Source organism: Capricornis sumatraensis, chromosome X, assembly GCF_032405125.1.
Source record: "Capricornis sumatraensis isolate serow.1 chromosome X, serow.2, whole genome shotgun sequence".
NCBI classification, from domain to species: domain Eukaryota; kingdom Metazoa; phylum Chordata; class Mammalia; order Artiodactyla; family Bovidae; genus Capricornis; species Capricornis sumatraensis.
Window position 1 is genome coordinate 105,228,079 of NC_091092.1, and position 25,912 is coordinate 105,253,990.

At 40.6% G+C, this 25,912-nt stretch overlaps 1 protein-coding gene across 2 annotated transcripts in view; it reads right to left on the reverse strand.

The window, feature by feature from the left end:
• Positions 1–4,254: 4,254 nt before the first annotated feature.
• Positions 4,255–25,912, reverse strand: part of OTC (ornithine transcarbamylase) — a 73,592-nt gene continuing 51,934 nt past the window's right edge. The window contains exons 6-10 of one of the 2 annotated variants that reach the window (XM_068962140.1): positions 25,280–25,402; positions 18,387–18,440; positions 18,157–18,306; positions 15,459–15,596; positions 4,256–6,292 (exon numbers count right to left, since the gene is read on the reverse strand). In XM_068962140.1, the coding sequence (XP_068818241.1) occupies positions 6,233–6,292; positions 15,459–15,596; positions 18,157–18,306; positions 18,387–18,440; positions 25,280–25,402 (525 nt within the window). In that variant the 3' untranslated portion in view covers positions 4,256–6,232. Of the gene's footprint in view, positions 6,293–15,458; positions 15,597–18,156; positions 18,307–18,386; positions 18,441–25,279; positions 25,403–25,912 lie in introns of both variants that reach the window. The other variant, XM_068962141.1, reaches the window with a different exon arrangement.

Here is a 25,912-nt window from a genome sequence, read left to right on the forward strand (position 1 = left end):
CATCTCACTTTACTTCAAACCAACATAGTACCATGGGTGGAAAGCAGAAACAGATATGAGAATACAGATGTCTTCTATTAAGGCAGGCAGCAAAGATGCGAAAAACAAATCAATGTCATCCACTCTATTCATGAACTTTGTTATTTTCATAAACTATTATAGGTCTAGTATTGTTAACTGTAAATTAATCAATATATAAATATTTCTGAAATTTCTCAGCTTTAATTTCTAATGTGACATATACCACATAAAGGAATATCTTCGAGATCTTTCTAATTTATGAGAGCATAAAGAGGTCCTAAGAACAAAACATTTAAGAGCTGCTGCCTTAAGAACAGTTTGAAAATTTCTTCCTCTGAGCCCTTCTAGCCTCAAACAAAGATAAATAAACCCTGATGAGTGCTCCCTAATCCCTTTCCCCTTTTATCAGCTAGCCCCAAAGCCAAATGCCTCACATTTATTTCACATAAATGTACATTCCTGTCATGCTTCCCTAAGCAAAAGAGTTGTCAGTTGGATTAGATTTGGGGACTTATTGGCTTCTATGATTCAGCTGGGCAAAGAGCCAAGCCACTCACCTGGGTAGCATATGTATTCACAAACCAGCTTCTAGAAAGGTATAGCTCTACTGAAGCATTAACTGCTGGGTTCTGCCAACTTCAGAGGACAAACTCATTCTTTGCCCTTTTTTGGACACCAGCTGTTCAACTCAATGTTGCGGATGGTGGGATATAATTTCGTTATAAAGGTAAAAGAAAAAATATAAAAGTATTAGAAACAAGCAATCAAATGAAAGGAGGCTGGTGTTTATTTAGCACTGGCTTTAAGCCAAATACCCTTATATGTGTTACTTCATTTAAATATTTCAGCAACACTATGAGATGGGCATTATAATTCTCATTTTACAGATAAGGAAAGTGGGATTAGATGGCTGTTGTGTAGCAGAGAAGGGATAAAATCCAGGCCTCAGTGGCTCCAAAGACAGATTAATAGTCAGAGGATCTGGGTTATGTCAAATGCTTTATGATGGTGCTTTATGCATGTGGAGATAAAGATACCTCCAATAATTCTTTAGCAGTACCTCATACCAATGGTTCTCAAAGTGTGGTCCCTGGACTGGCAGCATTGAAATCCCTGGGGACATGTTAAAAATGCAGATTCTCAGGCCCTGGTCCAGACCTGCTGAATAAGTAGCTTTGAAGGGAAGTGGGGAAGGAAGGACCAAGGACAGATGAGGTGCCAGAGGCACCAACCTCTAAAAGTGTTAAACTATCACATAAATAAACCTGCAATATTGTGTCAGTTAATTCAGAGGTACTCCTCTCTGGGGAAAGAAAATAGGTCTATTCCACACAGCTAATAAATCCCTCATTATGAATTTGAACATGTGACAGGAAAATATTTGTTATTTATAATGGTCTGCTTCCTTCTTAAGGAAGACTGATCCTGGTAACCGGAAACATTTTTGCTTGCTGAAGTTTGAGCTCTTCACCATTTGTCTAATGGCCACTTAACTTCCTACTCCTCCCTTGATGCCTGAAGGATCAGCAGAGCAGTGCAAACCTCTGAAAAATCTTATTCACGTATCAGATCAGATTCCTGAGAAGCAGAGCCTGAGATGGGGACTCTTGTGCAAATGATTTATTGAAGGAGCACTCTTAGAAACGAGGGAAGAAGGTTAAGCATCAGCTTGGGCTTCCCGGGTGGCTCAATGGTAAAGAAGCCTCCTGCCAAAGCAGGAGAAACAAGTTCCATCCCTAGGTTGGGAAGATCCTCTGGAGAAGCAAACGGCAACCCACTCCAGTATTCTTGCCTGAGAAATCCCATGGACAGAATAGCCTGGCAGGTTACATACAGTCCATGGGGTTGAAAAAAAGGGTCGGACACGACTGAGCAACGAAACAGCAAAAATAACAACGACCAAGGATGTGGTCTCCAACAGATACTGACTTCAGCCTGGGGCATGAATTTCACCACTGGGTTCGTCTTGCCTGGAGGGAAGAGATCCTCTCTGTCAGTTACTCATTGGCTGTGAACTGCCAGTAGTGGGATGACGGATGTCGGCGAGAGTCTAACATCCTGGGCTAAGTGGTTCTTGGTTGGTTGAGGATAGTGTTTCAGAAAAACGAGCAGCTGTGAGCCATCAGTATCTAGCCCTGATGGCAGCTGAGGGATGGGTGAGGCCAGATAACAGACATCTGGATGGGACACCAACAGCATCGACTCCATGAATGCTTTTTGGATCTCTGTTTACACCTCTAAATGTCTGTATCTATCTCGGCTTAGGTGTGAGCTCTCCTCTCATCTGCTGGCCTCACAGAGTCACAGTCCAGGACCAGCCAGTTCCCTATTCCCCACTCAGCCTTTGAAGGATCCCAGATAGTTTGTGGAGGGGTGCTGAACACATGCATAATCCCTCCCTGTAGAATATCTTTCTCTCCTAGGAATATTTTGTTGCTGTTTCCTGTTTCCTTCTTTTGTAAACTGAAGGGATGATCTGGATTATTTCTAAGCCTCATTTCAGTTCAAAAATTTTTTTACCTAATGATTTTGTTCCAGAAGGCAGCTGTTGTGCTTGCCTTGCCTCTGGGAATGAGCTCCAGAAGAACATCAGTTAGAAACTAAGTCTAGTGTCATTGATACAAGTCAGGCATTCCTCAGTCTGTGAAAAGATTTAATTCATATAAAGGAATGCACTTCCCTTTGCTCTGACCAAGATTCTTTTCTCAATAATTGATGCTAAATTTTCGGGACAATTATTAGGGATTAATTTTTTTTTAATTAAAGAACTTCAGAGTTGACTGCAGATTCCTGCCTCCATGATGTGTCATGTATCTGCCACACAAAAATGGACAGATGCTATCATTTCCATTCTGGAATTTTGAAACTGTGACAGAAACAGGCAAAATGCCTAAATCCTCACTAAAGTGTCCCTATATGTCTCACTTTAACAAGTACAAGGTGATATTGAAAAAAATTCCTGATGTAAATAATTGAAAGTAGGGTTAACCCTACCAGATACTTCTGTGTGACTTTTGGGTGCCTTTTTTGTGACTTAAAGCACCTATTCAGGCTTATAAAATACTGAAAAGTATACCCTCTGGGTGGGCAACTTTAAAAAAGTCATTCCTTCCTCCTGGCTGTAAAGCTCTAAGGAGGCACAAGCCTTGATATTTGAAGTGTAGACCAGGTTTTAGCCCTTACCTTTGAAAAAGTAAAAGTGTTAGTTGCTCAGTCATGTCTGACTCTGCAACCCCATGAACCGTAGCCCGCCAGGCTCCTCTTTTTGTGGGATTTTCCAGGCAAGAATACTGGAGTGGGTTGCCATTCCCTCCAGGGGATCTTCCCAACCCAGGGATCAAAACCAGGTCTCTTGCATTTCAGGCAGATTCTTCAGACACACCTTTACCTGAGACGTTGGCACAGAGTACATCTTGGATGTCAGTATATGGTGCTCCCAGTTGTAGGTGTCCAATCATTGTAACCAGACTGGTTTTCCATTCTTTGGTGTGACCTTTCATGTTTGTCATCAAGCCTACAAAATTGCTGAGTGATGCCATGTCTCAAGACATCCTGCAGCTCATCTTCATTGATGAGAATGTCCAAGACAAAAAGGCCCAAAGAAAGACTGTTCTGGACACCCTGTCTGTATGTATTCTTTATACCTTTTTATTATGTGGCAAGGTTTGCCTTAGGTCTTTAGCATTGATCAAGAGGCTCTCACCATTTTAACTGAAGTTCTAGAGTCACTTATTTATGTAGGAGATCAAATGTGGCATTACCATGTTAATCTAGGCAGATCTTTCTGCTTGGGGACATTATAATAGTCAAATCGTTAGCACAATATTCATTCAAAATGTCTGTTGTAGAATTATTTTTCCAAAGTTCCTAGAAACTCATCACTGCGAAAATACAGGAGTGGGTTGCCATGGCTCCTCCAGGGGATCTTCCTGACTCAGGGATTGAACCAGCATCTCTTAAATCTCCTGCATTGGCCTGGGGGTTCTTTACCACTAGTACCACCTGGGAAGCCCCCATTGCAGTATAATCATATGATATTTTTTATTTCCAGTGTTACAGTGGAGAAAGCCTGGAAGAAAGGCACTCTTTGACTAGTTATATTAATTAAGTTGATAGGATCTACTGCACCAGTGACCCAAAGGTCATTGCTGGAGTTTTTGTTAATCTCTGTCATTGCAGTAGTTACACAGGAAAGGGAATGAAGGAGGAAAAGATAAAATGAAACAGGAGATAAAATAGCTTTGGAAAAAAAATAGTACTAAGTCTTCCTTCCCTAGTTTTCTTTATAAATTGACAATATAAATAGTGTCTTCTTAAGAGGAAAAGTTAAGAAAGCAAATAAATTCCTATAGGCTTATAGGTTTGGGTCGAGAACCATGTTAAATGGTGTGTTCAGAAAAAAGAAAGCTTTGGGACATTTTGAGGTAGTGAGTACATTTTGACAAGGGAATGATAAAAGTTCTTTCCCTTTGAGGAAAGAAGATTGTACCTCCTCTTTGGTTCTAAGAATAACCAATAAAGAGATGAGAGTTCATTGTCATAGGGCAGCAGTCCCCAACCTTTTGGGCACCAGGGATGGGTTTCGTGGGAGACAGTTTTTCCATAGACTGGCGGTGGGGGGTGGTTGTAGGATGCTTCAGGTGCATTACGTTTATTATGCACTTTATTTCTATTATTATCACATCAGCTCCACCTCAGATCACCAGGCATTAGATCTCCAAGGTTAAGGGACTCCTGCTATAGGGGACCATTTAGAAAGTGGAATATTACTCAGGATCATGTCCTTTGTATGGAGGCAGTTTGAGGGAAAGCCCCTACAACCCACACAGCACCTCTTGGTTAAATTGTCCTTATACTCTCTGCTGAAAGAAGACAGCTTACAAAACTCCACTCTTTCTTTCTCAAGTGCTCCCAATAAATCGCCATCAATGTGAAAGTCACCTTTGTTATTTACTAGAAAAATTGAATTTTTCCCCTGTAATATTATGCGCTTCCCCCTCTCCCTACTAAATATGTTTTACTGTATCTTCATTGCAGATCTAATTTGTAATTCATCTCATACTCACTTATTTAACTCAGCTATCCGCTGAAGAATATCAGTCAACTAGGCTGGAAACATTCTTCCAATAGTAGAAATGGAATGTCAAGTTAATTACTCTTCTTGTCCTCTATAAAATACATTACTTTTGAAAAGTTTCACTTATTTAACATTTGAACTAAAGATTTTAAATTATATCATAATAATTCAATACTACATGTTTCGTTCACCCACAAGAGACATCTAGCTTTAATTACATAATAATCCAGTGGTGCAAATTGTTCTTAGCTTGAAGAAAAATTAGAGGAAAATATAAACTAAAATGTGGCAAGTAGTGGACTTATGGAAATATCCAGTATGCTATGATGAGCTGCATGACAAACACAAACATGAAAAAAATTAAATTGCTCCTGCTAGAGAATTTGAACCTATGAAAACGTCACTAATGGACATTATATTCCTACTTAGGTATCCGTGGTTTTACCACTTGTTCACAAAGGCTTCTTTAGGCTTGTAGCATTAAGTATTCATTACAGAGGAGAGATGTGTGCTCTCGAAGGACCCTCCTTCCACAAATGACTAGAAAAAACTCCAGAGTTTGGACACAATTATAGCTGTTTTTCTAAGAATTTCATCATTTTGCCTCCCTAACTGAATGTGTGTCTACCCCATTTGCCTGCAAATTGGTTACATCAGCAAGATGGATCATTTGGCTTCCTTGTTGGTCCTAGGGGATATGAGCACAGCCCATAGGTCTGCCAGCAGCTACTTCCTGGTAAATGTTTACTTATAAATTAGCACGGGTGATAATTTATTAGAGCAATAAGCATAGATTACTTGTAATGGCATAGGCATTATGTGTTATGAACACAGTATTTTATGTTTAGTTGAAGCAAGTGTGTATGGTTATTAATATCGTACCCAAATGTAACTCAGAAATTGTGAATTAGAAAGTTTAAACCAAGTTAAGCCACATGTTACAGTGCATCAGCACTGAAATTAGGAGCTTCAGGAAGGTTTCATAGTGGCAAAGCAATATCATACCATTCACCTATACCATGTGTTAGAATTTGCTTATTTCTGTGATTTGTTCTCTTCTCTTCTCCTTCCCTCATAAACTGACTCATTCTGTTCCTGAAGAACATGGTTTCTCTCTTGAGAAGCGTCAGTGCATCAAAACTTTGGCTTCTGGAGCTGAGGCGAATAATCTGTCAGCAGGGATACCATGACAGCCTGGAATGACACACAGAGAAAGAGAAAGAAAGAAATGGGTAAATATTAGCAAGATCCTGCTTAGGGACCTATGGAAGAGGATCTGGGTTACAGCTTTGAAGGTCTATGGCAGACATGTGTTTTCCTAAGGAAATGATCAAGGGTCGCTTCCAAACTAATACTTATTTTTAGTAAGGGAGCTCATGAGGGATCATGATGACCCAAATATATACACAAACACCATGCTTTTTTAGGCCTCATTCCAGGATCAGTGCAGGTGAGAGCCGAATGGAGGTACCAGGGCGGTAGCCATGACTGGCTTTTCTAGTCTTAAGTGAAGCCTACTCACTGAAATTGAAGAAAGTGGAGAAAACCGCTAGACCATTCAGGTATGACCTAAATCAAATCCCTTATGACTATACAGTGGAAGTGAGAAATAGATTTAAGGGACTAGATCTGATAGACAGAGTACCTGATGAACTATGGATGGAGGTTTGTGACATTGTACAGGAGACAGGAATCAAGACCATCCCCAAGAAAAAGAAATGCAAAAAAGAAAAATGGCTGTCTGAGGAGGCCTTACAAATAGCTGTGAAAAGAAGGGAAGCGAAAAGCAAAGGAGAAAAGGAAAGATATACCCATTTGAATGCAGAGTTCCCAAGAATAGCAAGGAGAGATAAGAAAGCCTTCCTCAGTGATCAATGCAAAGAGATAGAGGAAAATAACAGAATGGGGAAGACTAGAGATCACTTCAAGAAAATCAGAGATACCAAGGGAGCATTTCATGCAAAGATGGGCTCGATAAAGGACAGAAATGGTATGGACCTAACAGAAGCAGAAGATATTAAGAAGAGGTGGCAAGAATACACAGAAGAACAAAAGAGATCTTCATGACCCAGATAATCACAATGGTATGATCACTCATCTAGAGCCAGACATTCTGGAATGTGAAGTCAAGTGGGCCTTAGAAAGCATCACTACGAACAAAGCTAGTGGAGGTGATGGAATTCCAGTTGAGCTATTTCAAATCCTGAAAGATGATGCTGTGAAAGTGCTGTACTCAATATGCCAGCAAATTTGGAAAACTGAGCAGTGGCCACAGGACTGGAAAAGGTCAGTTTTCATTCCAATCCCAAAGAAAGGCAATGCCAAAGAATGCTCAAACTACCGCACAATTGCACTCATCTCACACATTAGTAAAGTAATGCTCAAAATTCTCCAAGCCAGGTTTCAGCAATATGTGAACCATGAACTTCCAGATGTTCAAGCTGGTTTTAGAAAAGGCAGAGGAACCAGAGATCAAATTACCATCAACTGCTGGATCATCAAAAAAGCCAGAGAGTTCCAGAAAAACATCCACTTCTGCTTTATTGACTATGCCAAAGCCTTTGACTGTGTGGATCACAATAAACTGTGGAAAATTCTGAAAGAGATGGGAATACCAGACCACTTGACCTGCCTCTTGAGAAACCTATATGCAGGTTACGAAGCAACAGTTAGAACTGGACATGGAACAACAGACTGGTTCCAAATAGGAAAAGAAGTACGTCAAGGCTGTATATTGTCACCCTGCTTATTGAACTTCTATGCAGAGTACATCACAAGAAACGCTGGACTGGAGGAAGCACAAGCTGGAATCAAGATTGCCAGGAGAAATATCAATAACCTCAGATATGCAAATGACACCACCCTTATGGCAGAAAGCAAAGAAGAACTAAAGAGCCTCTTGATGAAAGTGAAAGAGGAGAGTGTAAAAGTTGGCTTAAAGCTCAACATTTAGGAAACTAAGATCATGTCATCTAGTCCCATCACTTCATGGCAAATAGATGGGGAAACAGTGGAAACAGTGGCTGACTATTTTTCTGGGCTCCAAAATCACTGTGGTTGGTGATTGCAGCCATGAAATTAAAGACACTAGCTCCTTGGAAGGAAAGTTATGACCAATCTAAACAGCATATTAAAAAGTGGCTCAGATGATATATATGTATATACACACATATATACACACACATATATACATATATGTATATATGCATATGTGTATATATATGTATATATATATATATACCCACACAAATAAGTAAGTATCTAAGATAATAAAATATGCTGTCACTTTTAAACATGTTAATTAAAAAACAACAAAATATAAACAAATTTTTAAAAGCAGAGACATTACTTTGCCAACAAAGGTCCTTCTAGTCAAGGCTATAGTTTTTCCAGTGGTCATGTATGGATGTGAGAGTTGGACTATAAAGAAAGCTGAGCGCAGAATAATTGATGCTTTTGAACTGTGGTGTTGGAGAAGACTCTTGAGAGTCCCTTGGACTGCAAGGAGATCCAACCAGTCCATCCTAAAGGAGATCAGTCCTGGGTGTTCATTGGAAGGACTGATGTTGAAGCTGAAACTCCAATCCTTTGGCCATCTGATGTGAAGAGCTGACTCACTGGAAAAGACCATGATGCTGGGAAAGATTGAGGGCAGGAGGAGAAGGGGACGATAGAGGATGAGATGGCTGGATGGCATCACCAACTTGATGGACATGAGTTTGGGTGAACTCCGGGAGTTGGTGATGGACAGGGAGGCCTGGCGTGCTGCAGTTCATGGGGTTGCAAAGAGTCGGACACAACTGAGCGACTGAACTGAACTGACTGCCTATTGGCTGATTGTGGAGAAATAGAATTCCTCCCATCCTTGTGTTTGCACTGTGGTTTGGATACTTGTAACCTAGAAAAGTTTAGAATAAATTAGATGCAAATTATTAAGGTTAATGAATAATGTCTTTCTGAATCTGGATTCTCCTAAAAGAATATTTATAAGCTAGAGTACAGCTTCCCATCAGGCCATCAGCAGCAAACAGGAATTTTCACTTTTACTCTTCCCAACTTCCAAAATCACAACAATCGTAATAATATCAGAAACAGTGATGACAACAAATGCTGACTGAGTGCTTACTATGTACCAGACTAAGTGTCTTACCATCAACATTTGTTGTCATCACTGTTGCTGATATTATCACTGTGCTAGGTACTGCAGTCAGGTAGAGAGAAGTGTTTGTAAATTAGCTCATGTAACACAACAACCTTCTAAGGGAATCTCTACTATTATCACTTCCAGATGAGAAACTCAAGCCTGGAAAGAACACAGAACTGGGTTTGGACCCAAGTTTCTCTGACTCCACTCTTAAGAGGTAGTTTTACTGCCTTTCAGGTACTTGCTCTTGCTTTTTTTTTTTTTTTTTTCCCTCTTCCTTTTATTTTATTTTCATTGAAATATAATTGCTTTACAATGTTGTATTGGCTTCTGCTGTAAAACAAAGTGAATCAGCTCTAAGCATACATATATCCCCTCCCTCTTGAGCCTCCCTCCCACACCCCTTGCCAATGCCACCCCTCTAGGTCTCGCAGAGCACCAAGCTGAGCTCGCTGTGCTCTACAGCAGCTTGCCACTGGCCATGTGTTTCACACACGGTAGTGTATGTATGTCAGTGCTACCTTCTCAGTTCATCCACCCCTCTTCCCTGCGTCCACAAGTCCGTTCTCTGCATCTGCATCTCTATTCCTGTCATGCAAACTGGTTCATCAGTACCGTGTTTCTAGATTCCATATAGATGCATTAATATATGATACTTGTTTTTCTCTTTCTAACTTACTTCACTTTGGACAACAGGCTCTGGGTTTATCCACATCAGTACAAATGACTCAGATTCATTCCTTTTTATGTCTGAGTGCTGTTGCTTTTTGACCAGACTACGTAATATCCTTTTCTACTGTGGGAGGTAGGAAGAGACAGGAAATACAGATGAGCAGACTGAAGCACAGGTATTTCCTGAGTGGTGGCAGTGAGGCGTGGATCTGTACCTGCCTGTCCTATTCCTTGACCACCATTTTCCTATGAATAAACTGGACTTAGAGGAGTTATGATCCTTTCCCAAGACCACGCAGAGAGCCAGAATTTTATCTTGATTTCCAAAGCCCATGTTCGAAAACCAAACAGTATTCAGTATTGCCTTCAGGCTACAAAAATGTATTGAGCACATAACATTATAGGGAGAGGACAGGTAACAAATGAAAAATAAAATATCAAGGAGTGATAAATGTCATTAAAAAATTACCAAAAAAAACAGGATAAAGGAGGTTGGGGAACCACTTAGAGAGGGTGGACAGGGAAAATCTTGTTAAAGAGTGACATTTAAGTTGAGATCTGAATGACAGGAAGAAGACAGAAAGGTCAAACACTAGGATAAGAACATCTTCCAGTAAAATATTTTAAGCTTTTTTATGGGCTCCTGGGATCACCTCTTAGGTTTGGTTTTGTTTTTAATGGTCATAGCATATGTCAAATTTATTTTCAAATATTAAATCTTAGAAAGTTAATTATGAGTAGAGCTGCTGCCAGATTTAGTTAGATACAGACATACATATATACATACATACATAAGTAAGCATTTCAGGTCGACAACAATTTTTCTTAAACTATAAGAATGTTCCAAATATTACATAGGACATGTCTACTGGTGGTGGTGTTTAGTCGCTAAGTCGTGTCTGACTCTTGCGACCCAATGGACTGTAGCCCGCCAGGCTCCTCTGTCCATGGGGTTCTCCAGGCAAGAATACTGGAGTGGGGTGCCATTTCTTTCTCCAGGGGATCTTCCTGACCCAGGTATTGAACCTAGGTCTCCTGCATTGCAGGCAGATTCTTTACCGACTGAGCTGTGAAGAAAGCCCTTAGGACATGTCTATACTAAACAATTATTTATTGTCTTAATAGATTGTCTAAACACCACACCACATTTGAAACTCCAATGTAGCTGGGTATCCTGCATTTTATCTGGCACCCCTCACTTGGAGAGAAGAGATGGTAAAATACTGTGAACTGCATTGCAATGGCGTTGTATATCTAAAGGTCATCCTGATAGTAGTACTTTGAAGTGGCAGATTTTTTGCAGGGTCCCTTTAGGTTTCTTTAGCTCCACAGTAAAATTTGTAGGCAGAGGAAGAAACCCACCTCACATTTCATGAGTCCTGTAGCCTTAGTAATTATTGAAAAATATAAAAGCAAGCTTTGTGGTGAGGAGAAGGGGTGTGTGTATGTGTGTGTGTGTTGTTTTCTTTTTTGGTTTAAACAAAGAGATCCAAAGGCCTGTGCACTATGGAGAGAATGATGTGATTACCAGAATGTTCTGAAAAGCACTGCTGGAAATCTCCCAGTATGAAGGCCTTAAAAAGCTAGTGTGAGTGCTGAATGAGTACACGTTTGCTTTAAAAACGTTATGTGCTTTTAGAACAAGCCCTTCACCTATTTAGTTATTACATTAGTCATTATGGGCACCTCAGAACTTGAGGCTGGATGGTGTCTCTCCTTCCTTCTTCTAGCCTGACTGTAAATGAAACTGTGTGTGTGGAAATCACCCTTCAGACAGTAGTGCTGCCCAGTCGGACTTTCTGCCATGATGGAAACATTCCCTGTCTATGCTGTCAAATAGAAATAGTGTAGAGCCACCAGCCCTCTGTGACTACTGAACACTTAAAATATGGTTAGTATGTCTGAGGATTGAATCTTATATTTTATTATCTTTTAGTTCATTTTTGTTGTTTGGTTGCTCAGTTGTGTTTGACTCTTTGCAACCCCATGGACTGTAGCCTGCCAGGCTCCTCTGTCCATGGAATTCTCCAGACAAGAATACTGGAGTGGGGTACTCTTTCCTTCTCCAGTTAGTTAGCTGAAGTCTAAATTTAAATAGCCACATGCCCCTAGTGGCTACTGTGTTGGATAGGGAGATTCTAGAGGAAAACAGGTATTGTATCTTTAGAACATTCCAGAAGAATCTAGCAGAGCAGTGCTGAGCCTAAATGCCATTCTAAATAAGCCATCTAATAATTTATTTGCCTATAAAATAGGAATTTAGACTAGATAATCTGTAAGGTCTCATCCCACTTGAAAATGCCATGCTTCTGTGAATTGTACAGACTGTGCGGAGACTGAATAATATTCTTTTTTCTTAATCTGCAGTGCCTGGCAGAGAACCTGGCACACAGTAGATGCTCAGTATATGGTTGCTGAAATGAACTTAACTCAGTGGGACGTCCACATCATCAGGTTTGGAGATATAAAGAGCACAGCATGTGTGTTACCAACCCCCTTCCAAAATCCATGTCAGGTATCACTAGTCAGTTATGTCACCCTTTCCTTCCAAGACCACAGGCAGGCTTAGAAGCTTTTGAACGTAGGACTCCATGTAGCCCATTGATGAGATTGAGGACCTAAGATTAAAAGTCATTTGCCATCTAGATAGCTCAACCTACTTATTTTATGTGGAAGGAAACTGAGACCCAGAGAAGTCACACAGCCAAAATGATATGGCTGACTAGTATCAAAGACAGTTACAGAATTCAAGTCTTTTCACTCCTAGTCAAGCATTCTTTCTATTTTAGATTCTTTACTTTCATTTTAATATGGCTGTGCATCTTATTTTTTTTTAAATATATTTAGCAGATGGTGACTGCAGCCATGAAATTAAAAGATGCTTACTCCTTGGAAGAAAAGTTATGACCAACCTAGATAGCATATTCAAAAGCAGAGACATTACTTTGCCAACAAAGGTCCATCTAGTCAAGGCTATGGTTTTTCTGGTAGTCACATATGGATGTGAGAGTTGGACTGTGAAGAAGGCTGAGTGTGGAAGATTTGATGCTTTTGAACTGTGGTGTTGGAAAAGACTCTTGAGAGTCCCTTGGACTGCAAGGAGATCCAAACAGTCCATTCTGAAGGAGATCAGCCCTGGGATTTCTTTGGAAGGAATGATGCTAAAGCTGAAACTCCAGTACTTTGGCCACCTCATGTGAAGAGTTGACTCATTGGAAAAGACTCTGATGCTGGGAGAGACTGGGGGCAGGAGGAGAAAGGGACGACAGAGGGTGAGATGGCTGGATGGCATCACTGACTCGATGGATGTGAATCTGAGTGAACTCCGGGAGTTGGTGATGGACAGGGAGGCCCGGCGTGCTGTGATTCATGCGGTTGCAAAGAGTCGGACACGACTGAGCGACTGAACTGAACTGAACCCATTAGGGAAAGTGGATACCTCAGGAAGGTGGGAGATGGAGAGAGGGTGGTAGGACTTAGATGGTGGAAAATGGGTGGGCATAAGACTTCACTGTGAATATGCGTGTATATATATGTGTGTGTGTGTATAATATATATACACACAAGTGCATAACAAGCTCCTTAAAAATTCAGAAGTACAGAGCATCTTCATAATTATATTTTAGAAAATTTACTTTTAGTTACCCCTCCAGCCCCTGACTTTCTACAGAAGAATCTATTTTAACAGATTTGGGTTATCTATCTTTGTCATTGCTGTCATCTTCTGATAAAGAGCAGAGCTTGAGGAAAATTCATTGCTATGTTTCTTCCTGAGGTATATGGTTGGAGAGCTCACTTTTTTTTTTTTTTTTCTGCATCTGGATCTTTGCTATTCAAAATGTGGTCTGCAGGACAGCAGCATCTTCATTACCTGGTTGCTTATTAGAAATGCTGAATCTTGGGCCACATCTCAGACCAAATCCAAATTTGCACTTAACAAGTCCCTAGGTGATTCAGATGGATCAAAAGCTTTAGAGGCACTGGTCTAACTGACATGATAATTGCCATTTTGGCCAAAGTTAGAGTCCTGAGGCTGTAAGCTGAAAGGTACAGTAAAAAAAGAAAAAGTCATTCCTCTTATTAGATATGACAACTCGGGCCTGATATACCACTTTTCATTGCAAAGGGAGTCATGTGTGTGTGTGAAAGCCACTCAGTCGTGTCCGACTCTTTGCAACCATGGACTGTAGCCTGCCAGGCTCCTCTGTCCATGGAATCCTCCAGGCAAGAATACTGGAGTGGGTAACCGTTCCCTTCTCCAGGGGATCTTCCCAACCCAGGGATTGAACCCAGGTCTCCCATATTGTAGGTGGATTCTTTACCAGCTGAGCCAGCAGGGAAGCCATACTGGAGCTCAAATCTCTGCATTAGATCAACAACTATAAGATGACAGTGGTGATGATAATTATAATAACAATATTTACAGTGTATTAGATAACATTCTAAATGTTTTGTTTATGTGCGTGTTCAGTCGTGTCTGAATCTTTGCAATCCCCTGTACCATGGCACGCCAGGCTCCTCTGTCTATGGGATTTCCCAGGCAAGAATACTGGAGCCACTTGCCATTTTCTCCTCCATGGAAGCTATAATGGGTTATCTGGCATTTAGTGTCCAGGACATTAGGTACCAGGCTATGGGAGGCTGTGTCAGTGGTGTTTTGGTTACAAAAGAAGCACAGTGTTGTTGGGCAGTTTTCCTGCCTGTGTTTCTGCATATGTGATATACAATAATGAATCATTCTGGGAAGTGCCTAATGTCTTTTAACAAATTTCTTTTTATTTCTCTACCCGAAGTAGATATTTTTGTTTTCCAGTAAGACCCTAGCTGATATAGTAATGGAGATCAGTTAAATCACCAAAATGGGGGTACTAAATTATGGCCCTGGAGTGTTCCATTTTCCAGAGAAAAACATGGTATTTGAGACATTGTAAAGCAGAGATGTGAGGTTAATGTTTCCAAGAATAGTGGTGGTGAAGATAAACAAGTGGCATTTTGTTAAAGGGACTAATAATTTTTAAGATTAGTCTTGCTGCAATTTTGATAATGTTCTATACCTAAGAACAATGTTTCTCTACTGTCTAAAGCCAGTAGAGAACCAAACAATTACCTAGGCAATGATAGAAGGGAAGAAAGAGAGGAGGAAGGAAATAAGATTTCTTTGAATGCCCATTTTGTGCCAGACACTGAATTAGGGACTTCTGTAAACATTAACAAGGAGATTATAAAATTATTGTATAAGAATTATACAACCTATAAGGGTTGACAGGCAGTGGTGGCTAGTGTTCAGGCTGATCAACAATGGTAAGAATTTTTATTAAAATAGGTATATTTACATGGGGGTCAGTCTTACTCCATTAAAAATACACTATACATACTTTAAGCACTAATGATATATTGCAAACTTTCTGGAAAAAAATAGATACCATATGAGCAAGTAATGTATATGGGTAATACCAGCTGCTTATTGTTTACCAAAAGGCGTGAATGACCAAGTTGGGTCCACACAGAGAATTCCCCATCCTCCAATCCCCATTTCTTGCTTACCATGATTGTCCACTTTCTGTTTTCGGCCTCTGGGAATACAAGAGATCGTGGAGAATAAAACACTTCATCATCCACTTCTTCTGGCTTTCTGGGCAAGCAGTGTAAAAATGTCCAGTCTGGGGCAGCAACTTTAGCAGTCTACAGAAGAGATGGAGATAAGACTGTGTTTTGATCTGTAGCTATCACATTTGTCTTCTTCAGAGTCAGCGTCTCTGACCTGGAATCAAGTGAAGTCACTCAGTTGTGTCCAACTCTTTGTGACCCCATGGACTGTAGCCCGCCAGGCTCCTCTGTCCATGGGATTTCCCAGGCAAGGATACTGGAGTGGGTTGCCATTTCCTTCTCCAGGGGATCTTTCTGATCCAGGGATCGAACCCAGATCTCCCACACTGCAGGCAGACTTTTTATAGTCGGAGCCACCAGGAAGCTCAAAGGTCCATGCAAAGGGAGAGAAAAAGGGGCAGACTGGGGCTTTCAGCTCAAGGCACCCAGCAGAAATGTATATACTTTCAGCTTAAGAAACTTTCTAGTCATTTTTTTAATTTGGAAGATCACCACTCCAAATAAAACCACTAATTCAGTTTTCTAGTACTCTGGCTAGTGAGATAGTGGACCTTTCAGTAAAGAATTCTATTAGGGTAAGATGCGGATGAGAGCAAAAATCATCAATTATACCCCAACGTATTGGGTTTGGCAAAAAGCTCATTTGGGTTTTTCCATAAGATGGTACAGAAAAACCAAAATGAAATTTTTGGCCAACCCAATATATTAAAGGTTGCCTTTACATGATTTTATTATATTTTTTAGCCTGTCTCCAAATTATGGTTTTTAGCACTTCAAGCAAATTTAATTACTAGTTAAAACAATGTTGAAAAAGAGCTCTGAGATAGTGCATTAAACAGGATTATGGGCACTATACACTAGGTGATTCATTCTTCATGTAAATGTTCTAACAATTTTAATTTTCTCTAACAGTTAATTCCTAAAAATTACATTTTCCCATCCATTTTCATTGTTCACTTACAGATTCAAAACTATATTCCCTCATAAATTCTTCCCTCAAAATTACTGCCTTTGTGCTAAACCTTTTTTGTTTTGTTAAAAAAAAAACTATAGAAAATGGGCAAAGAATATGATATGATATAATATTAAAGAATATGATAGCAGTTTATAGAAAAACATATGGAAATGGCCAAAAAACATTCAAAGATGTTTAACTTCATTAGCAGTAAAAGAAACACAAATTTTAAAAAGCATGAGATACAGATTTTTAAAAGTTACAAATGTAAATAGCAAATAAATGGAGACAGTGTGGAAGGAAGTTATAAATTGTCAATTCTTTTTGGATGGGCAGTTTAGCAGCATTTCTCATATTTTAAAGTGAAGTATATACTACTTCACCCAGAAATTCTTCTCCCTAAAAGAACTCTATTCTCTATAATACCTGCACAAAGAAATATATATATGAGGATCTTCACTGCAGCATTGTTTGTAATTGGGATAATTGGAAATAGCCTGATTTTTTGACAGGAAACAGATAAAATAAGGCCCACTCATACTTTGGAATTCTATGCAGTCATTAGAAAGAAGGAAGGATATCTAAATGAATAGACAAGAAAATCTAAGATTTGTTAAGTGGAAAAAGTAAGTCAGAATAATATGTCTAATCTACCATTTATGATAAATCATTAGAGGTGTAGGGGTGTGGGTGTGGGTGTGTATAGGAATATGTAAATACACAGAAAAGGTCTGCAAAGAGACACATCAAATTGTTAACAGTGGCTACCTCTGGGAATAGTCACTGTTAAGGGGCTAGGGCAAATACATTTTCACTTTATTTTTCTAACTTCGTTCTGTTGTCATGTATAAATAAGAGGCTTGTATTTATATTTTAAATATTTTATCAATAAAACATCTATTGCAATTGCTTAATCCCTTTCTCCACCAAACAAAAGAGTTGCTCTGCAGACAGAATTCCAATGTACACCTGACTTTTAGGATATTCCTGCAGAACAGTGGTTCTCAAAGCTTGACCCTGGGGCAGCAGTATTGCACCACCTGGGAACTTGGCAGAAATGCAAATTCTTGGGTCCCACCCCTGACCTACTGATTTAGAATCCCTGGAGAAGGGGGGTCCTGCCAGCTATGTATTAACAACTCCAGTCAATTCTCAGTCACGCTCAAGGTTGACAAGCCATGCTTCAGAGCTTAATGAAAATCATCAGAATAGATGGAATTCCCCTGGGAGAGCCCTGGAGGCAGTTGGCAAAACTAAACGACTTGAGTCCTTGGAAAATAGAGGCAAGGGCTAGCCTGAAGTACAGAACTATGGGGCTTTTCTTAGAGCAGAAATCAAAAGAAACTGCTTGCAACAGAAGTTGCCTAGTATATCTAAACAGATCATCAAGCATTCTGATGCCTCTGCTGTTGCGAGAGGGAAAGGCTTGCTTCTCTCTTCTGCCTGGGTTTCAATTCCTTCATCCTGGACAAAAGTGTCTTTCCAAAGGGCAGAGCTTATCTTTAGGAGGAAAGAAATCACAGGGCGGCGGGGGGGTTGGGGGGGTGGGGGGGTACAATCAGCATGTCCTTGATAAGGAAGGAAGGGACGGTCTGCTCTCCCAAAAGTGATTGAGTGATTAGCTGATTTTGGCCTTTATGAATGGGATTAATGAACCTTCAGAGAGGCATCAATTTGTACCTTCATTGTAACCTGGTAACCTTGGAAAGCCTGGAGCCGCTTTTTCTTCTCCTCTTCTTGTCCCATGCTTATCCAAGTGTCTGTAATTAATACATTGCCTCCACAAGCTGCTTCCAATGGATCATTTGTCAGCGACAGCTTGGTACCATTCTGGCATACACAAGCAAGCTGGTTAAAGAACTTCATGAGACAGGGAAAGACAATGACACCTTTACATATAAGGAGCATACCTCCTTGGCATACTGCTCCGCCAACTTGGTTATACTGGGATCCGGCTCATAACCCTGCAGGTGAAAGAATTAACTGTTATTTGGTGTGTGTGTGTGTTTTTTTTTTTTAATTATACACGCCTTCTTATATATGCGTCGCTTTCAACAATATTCCTGCTGTCTTTCCTGTTTCTGCTTTAAGTCATAGCCCAACCTACTGAACATGCCTACTCCCCATGTTCAGTAGAATATGATGTTGACATCTAGAATTTCAAAGCTTAAGAGTGCTTTTGGGAATTTAAAAAGGTAATCAGTTGCCCCATTTTGCTTCGATTATTTTTGACCTCTTTAGTCCTAAAGATAAATGGGGTGTGGTGCTTTCCAGCTCTTGGTAGCACCTTTTGTTGTTCCTCTGATAGTTTAAGAGGATTGTATACATAAGTCTACAACTTACTGCATTTTTGTCTCAGAGTCTTTCTACAAGCTGTTTTTTTTTTTTTTTAATGTTTTGTTTTCCTTTGGTCTGAAATGCTTTTCCCCACCCACTCCATGTGGATAAAGCTTTCAGGTCTCAATGCTCTCAGCTCAAATGTTTCCTCCTCAGAGAAACCTTCCCTCAGCGTCTCAGCTGAATATTAAGAGCCCACGCACACATCTTAGTCTCACCAGCCAGTGTTCTGCAGGCAGGGAGCTGGCTTTGAAATGGCCTTTGCATAGCAAATATACTGTTTTTGCTGAAAAATATGTGTTTGGGTTTGTTTGGTGAGGGCGGGGTCAGGACTTGAGTGAGGCACTCACTGACAGTCGTGCAAGCATGAATTTTGCACCCTAGGTAACTTGCTTGCTCACTCTGGTCTCAACTTTAGGTGAGGGGATGCTGTGGAGACAGCTGAAGTCCCCCCAGCTCTTCTAGAGCCCACAGGTAGCCCGTCTTCTTCCATCCTCAACCTCCAGTGTGCACCACACACAGCAGCATGAATAATCTCCAAAGCCTTCAATGTTTACCACTTGTTCCATAAGTCGAAGCTGATTAAGGGTATCAAGGCTTCCCGCCAACATCTCTTGCTTCTGTCTCTTTTAATTTTTCTCAACATCTTGCTGCAGGAAAGCCAATCTAATTGTCATACTTGTACACGTCTTGCCCTTTGCTGCCATCACAGCCTTTCACCCTTGAACACTTCCCCCTCTGTCCCTTCCTGGGCGTCTTTATTGGAACATGTCAGCTCCTCCTTTGTCAAAACCCTGGGCCAGCCCCACCTCCAGACCCTCCAAGTGGAAGCCTCGTCAGTCAAAACACCATCATTATTCTCAGCTTCCCCATCTTTCTCATTTTCCTGAATTCTTGGAATTGATTTATGCCTCTTTTTATAAACTCTCAGCAGGGCACAGCAATGGGTGTGGTAAGCCACCCAGATCCCCTTCATGAATAATGGACTTGTGCTCCAGCTGCTGCGCATCCCCTGGAAGGTGGCTTTCAGCTGTCAGCCCTAGTTGGGCACTGGCACAGCTGCAGAGAGCTGACGCACCCAAGGTCGCATACCCTTCCAAGGCCACCTGCATTCTGAGACTGATTGACAGGGGGACATGAAAACTTGACTCCCTCCTCCCAACCTGCAACAACCCTTAAATGACCATCTCAGATCTAGAATTCTCTATCAGGTCAGCTGAGGCTGCTCTCGGGCCTGCATCACAGTTTGACTTCTCCTGTTTCCTTCCCCTCCCTTCTCAAGGGCACACCGTCATCAACAACCTGCAGGCTGAACTCTGTGTCAGAGTCTGCTTCTCAGGAAACTCAGCCCACAGCAGGGATGTTCAGGTTTATTCATTGGAAATTGTGTTTATTTACACATGTTTATCTATCATAGTTCCTTCTCTCAATAAAAAAAATTCTTGAGGATAGAAGCTATCAGATGGTGATGATTCCTGCAGATCTTTTTGCAGCTTTATCACCCTCAATAGCCATAAATTCTGGAGCTTTGTTTATCTATATTTGGGGAAGGTAATTAATAAAGGCTTGCTAATTTAGCAACTCATGTTGTGACCATTCATACTGGTAAACATAAATGAAGAGGCTTGGCTCTTACCCCAGGTACCTCCTGCCCTGAAAATTCAGCCTTCCCTCTGGAAAGCAGGTTTTATACTTCCAAGTATAATCATTCTTAGAGAAGGAATCAATAAGTACTTAGAGAACCAACAGAGTGGTTTGGAAATTACAAAATCACCCAACCTTGCATGCATTGGGCCATGACTGAGAATACAAAGAGGAATTCTTTACTCACAGCTAAGCTTTCAGTACTAAATCACTCATTGGCTTTGACATAAATCTTAAAACCAGATGAAGGTGATTAACAGACCCAGTTCAGTCTAAATACTCACTTAGAACAATGTTAAAATCATTACCATCAATAGTTTATGAAATAACTTTACAATCCAGGACAAATTTATGTTTTCTCAAACATGTAAGTTATTCTTGGTTAAAGGATGGGGAAATAGATTAATTATGGCCTTGGAAATTTTTCAGTGATTCTTAAATTTATAATAAATTTAAGCTAGCTCTATCTTTAAAGGAAATGGGTCTACTTATAAATTGATGGAGCACCTTCTACACTTCAGACTTTCCAGAAGACTTTTGAAAACTCTTACTCCCACCCAGATTTAACCAGGTTTTAGTGCTTGTTATCATTTAAATGAGTTTCTGCATAAGAACGATACTGAAATTACTCTGTAACATTGGAAGTTTTCCCTTTGATGTTAATAAAACATCTCGGACATGCAATAAAATGTTTAAATCATGTATTTCCCCAACAGAATAAAACCTTTCCAAAAAAACCTTATAGCAGGGAACAATCATTGTGAATATATATTTTATCTGTAAAATTGTTTGCATTAATATAGAGCCCTTCCTCAGACTAGATTTGCAGTAAGAGTGTGCTAAGTTTTCCCATAAAATGAAGAACTACCTTATTCACATGTCAAATCTGACCTTTTATCTCAGTTTTTGCTGAATGAGAGTGAATTCTCTCTTATAAGAGTTAGCTCTCTGAGTACCCAAAGTTTACTCTATACAATAGGGTGACACCCTATGCTGCCTACCTGGCATTTCTTCTATGGCAAGTGTATTAGGTAGAAGAATGTCTTCCAAACATTTATTCCCCACCAGAACCTCAGAATGTGACCTTTTAAAAATATATTTGTTTATTTGTCTGTGTCAGGTCTTAGTTGCATGCTCAGGATCTTAGTTTCAGTATGTGAGATCTTTTATTGCAAGCCACAGTCTCTATAGTTGTGGTATGTGGGCTCCAGAGCATGTGGGCTCACTAGTAGAGGCTTATTTGCTCCAAGGCATGTGGAATCTTAGTTCCCTGACCAGGGATCGAACCCACATACCCTACACTACTAGGTGGATTCTTAACCATTGGACCACCAGTCCTAGAATGTGACCTTTTTTTAGAAGTAGGGTCTTTGCAGATGTACTTAGTTAAAAGGAGGTCATACTGGGCTCCAAAATTGCTGCAGATGGTGACTGCAGCCATGAAATTAAAAGATGCTTATTCCTTGGAAGAAAAGCTATGACCAACCTAGACAGCATATTAAAAAGCAGAGACATTACTTTGCCAACAAAGGTCCATCTAGTCAAAGCTATGGTTTTTTCCAGTGAATGTGAGAGTTGGACCAAAAAGAAAGCTGAGCACCGAAGAATTGATGCTTTTTAACTGTGGTGTTAGAGAAGATCTCTTGAGAGTCCCTTCGACTGCAAGGAGATCCAATCAGTCCATCCTAAAGGAAATCAGTCCTGAATATTCATTGGAAGGACTGATGCTGAAGCTGAAACTCCAATACTTTGGCCACCTGATGCAAAGAACTGACTCATCTGTAAAGACCTGATGCTGGGAAAGATTGAAGGCAGGAGGAGAAGGGGGCGACCGAGGATGAGATGATTGGATGGCATCACTGACTCGATGGACATGAGTTTGTGTAAGCTCTGGGAGTTGGTGATAGACAGGGAGGTCTGGCGTGCTGCGATTCATGGGGTCGCAAAGAGTCGGACACGACTGAGCGACTGAGCTTAGCTGAAGTTTAATATAACTGCTATCCTCATAAGAAGAGGAGCGTGTGGACAGAGAAAATGGGAATAAAGGAAGGATGGAGGCAGAGACTGGAGTGATGCAGCCACAAGGCAAGCAATGCCTGAAGTTACCGGAAGTGGGAAAGAGAGGGAAGGATCCTCCCCTAGAGGTATTGTGTGTGTGTGTGTACGTGTGTGTGTGTGTGTGTGTGTGTGTGTGTGGTCGTGGCGGGGTGTTGTCCTGCCAACACTTGGATTTTGGACTGCTAGCTTCCAGAGCTGTGAGAGAATACATTTCCGTTGTTTTAAGCCACCCAGTTTGTGGAAATTTGTTATGGCAGTCCTGGGAGACTAAGGCAGCAGGGTACATTGACTTGAACTGGTTCAGCAAGAACACGAGGGGAAGACATTTTCTTTTGCCTTGTTTGTTGCATTTGGTTTTGGCAGGATGCAGCAGATAATGCTGGTGCTCTACCCAGAGGCCCTCAGAGGACCCTGATCTGTATCTTTTGCCCCCTCTTCCCTTTTCAGTGTGCTTTTTAAATATACTTATTTATTTAGTTTTGGCTGTGCTGGGTCTTCACTGCTGCACCAGGTCTTTCTCTAGTTGCCATGAGTGAGGGCTACTCTCTAGTTGTGGTGTGCAGGCTTCTAGAGCATGGGCTTCAGTAGTTGCAGCTCATGGGCTTAGTTGCTCAGTGGCACGTGGATCTTCCCCGACCAGGGATCGAACCTGAGTCCCCTGTATTGGCAGGCAGATTCTTAACCACTGGCCACCAGGGAAGTTCCCATCAGTGTGCTTTTAATACCTAACACTCAGCTCTTCTTTAGAATGGCCCTCTGACTCCCCAGCTGCTCTTCCTGCTAAAGTGGGAAGCTGCTGTATGGGCACAAGGAGCTCAGCCTGATGCTCTGTGACAACCTAGAGGGGTGGGATGGGGTGGGGGGTGAGGTTCAGGAGGGAGGGGAACATATGTGTACTTGTGGCTGATTCACATTGTTGTATGGCAGAATCCAGCCCATACTGTAAAGCAATTATCTTCCAATTATTAAAAAAAAAAAAGAATTCAAAGATAAAATCTGAAGCTAGTAAAAAACAAAGAAAAAAAAGTGCCAGAGGATTCACCACCCACCTCTCCATGCTGCCCTTGACCAATGACTGGTTCCAAGGATAAAAGCCCATCCTCCCTGTCTCAGGTTGGGGCAACACTCCAGAGCTCACTTGTTGGATCAGCCTGAAGCACTGTGCCTGACATGACATTTGGGTGACCAGATCACTCTAGTTTGCCTGTGGCCTTCCTGGTTTTAGCACTGATAGTCCCATGTCCAAAGAAATCCCTTAGTCAATCTTAAACTCAAGAAGCAGAAACAGAGAGTGAGTTTTAGGCCTCACACACTCACCTCTGAATGTCTTAGGTTATCAGAGTGAACTATGGCAGTGACCACTGAGAGCAAACACATGCTCAGCCAGAAACACACTGGTGCACAATATTATAAATCATCGTCCCTTAACGGAAAGGTCAATTCTGTCCTTTGTTTCTGCAATGTCTTCTATTTAGGGGCATTTTCCTTCCAAAAGACTCCTGATCAGAAATCATAACTAATAGAAACGTAACAAAGAAAAGAACTTAGTAGAGATGGGTTATGTAAAAGGTTCTGTGGGGATAGCTCAGAACTGATTTGTGTATGGGTCACTTGTAGGATTAGTTTTTATCCTCTAAAAGGCCTACTCATTCTGTATGAAGCTAGGAGTATCTTTTTTAGAATTTTTTTGAAGTTTAGTTGACTTACAGTGTGTTAATTTCTGCTGCACAGCAAGAAGACTCCATTATATATAAAAAGAACATACATACATATATGTAAACATATAATATACATACTCTTTTCCATTCTGGTTTATCACAGGGTAGCGAATATATTTCCTTGTGCTGTACAGTAGGACCTTATTGTGTAGCCATCCTATATATACTAGTTTGCATCTATTAATCCTATACTCGAAGCTGGGAGTTTTGTAACATAGGGCTTCTCCTAGGAGGATCTGCACTTTTTAATTTTAGTGTATTTATTTATGGACTTATGTAATCATGTACATAAACCATTTACATGTTAAGAAATTTAAACCATATAAAAGGATATATTGCAGAAATAAAGTCTCCCTCCTACCTCTAACCTTGAACCTCCCAGCTTCATTTCTCACAGACAACAATTATTACTAGTTTCTTGTATATCAAAAGGGTTACTTTGGACCTATAAAAGAAGGCCTGTTCCCATTCCCATACGTCCTGTGAGAGATTAACAGCAGGATAGGAAGTAGGGTAGGTCAGCTTCACAGCCAGGATTCAGATTTAAAAGGCTGAAGGACCCTTGGATTTGAGTTTTGAAGCACTGAGCTGATGCAGACGCCATCACTGTGTCCTTCACATTTGATTGAATTTGTTTTCACCAAACTGTAATATTTGAACAATGACAGCATCTTCCCCATGCCTTGAGATTTCTAGCCTGTCTGGATTTCATTATATTCTTCAGCCTTTGTGGTAGCAATACACAAGAAAGCCAGTTATCATAATGGCTGGTTTCAGGGCATTCAAAGGGATAATTCAGACATGCTTTTAACACAGAAACTCACAAGATGAAAGGCATCAGCCAAGATTATCTCTTTTTGTAGAGATGGGAAATTGGACACTCAAGAGGCTGGATAGCTATAATAGTAGGGATAGCAACATAACCTAAATTTTGTGGCCTCAACTGTGCTCTCCTTGAATGGAAGAGAGGTCTGTTTTTCACTAGGTGATTGTATCTGGGAATGATTTCCAAGGGGGGTTAGTTTCAAGGCAGAAAGTTTCCCTACCTTTGGGGTAGCCACCTGAAGGTGCATCCCGAATTTAGCCGCACTCATCATGATGGAATGCAGGATGTTATTCCCATCCCCAATCCAGCTGAGGGTAAGGCCTTTCAGAGAGCCGTAGTGTTCCTGAAAGGCAAGGGATGGAGGAAATTACATCCAGGAGGAAATCCACTTCTGTGAAACAATTATTAGAGTTACTATAAAAGAAACAGTCCACATCTTTGTTGGAATGAAGAAACTCCTTTTTCTTTTTTTTGCGTTATACAGAGCAATTTGATAACATGAAGGTACAATCACCAAAAAGAAGTCCTAATAACAAAAAAAATATCCTAATATATAAGCCAAGACATCATATGAACATATGAAGATTCATATGTTCCTATATCGCAAATCTGAATCTTTGTGGCATTTGTTCTTTCATTCAACAAATTGAGAACCATCCATGTCCAGACACTGTCCTTGGCCCTGGAGATATAACAATGAACAAAGGAGACAAAAATCTCTGCTTTTATGAAGCTTATACTTGTTAGAATAAAAAAGGGGAAATAGAATGCACCTAGAACAATATAGCATGGGTATTGAGAATGTTCCTGTTTATATAGCTGAAAAACCATTAATATACTTGATTTCTTATGG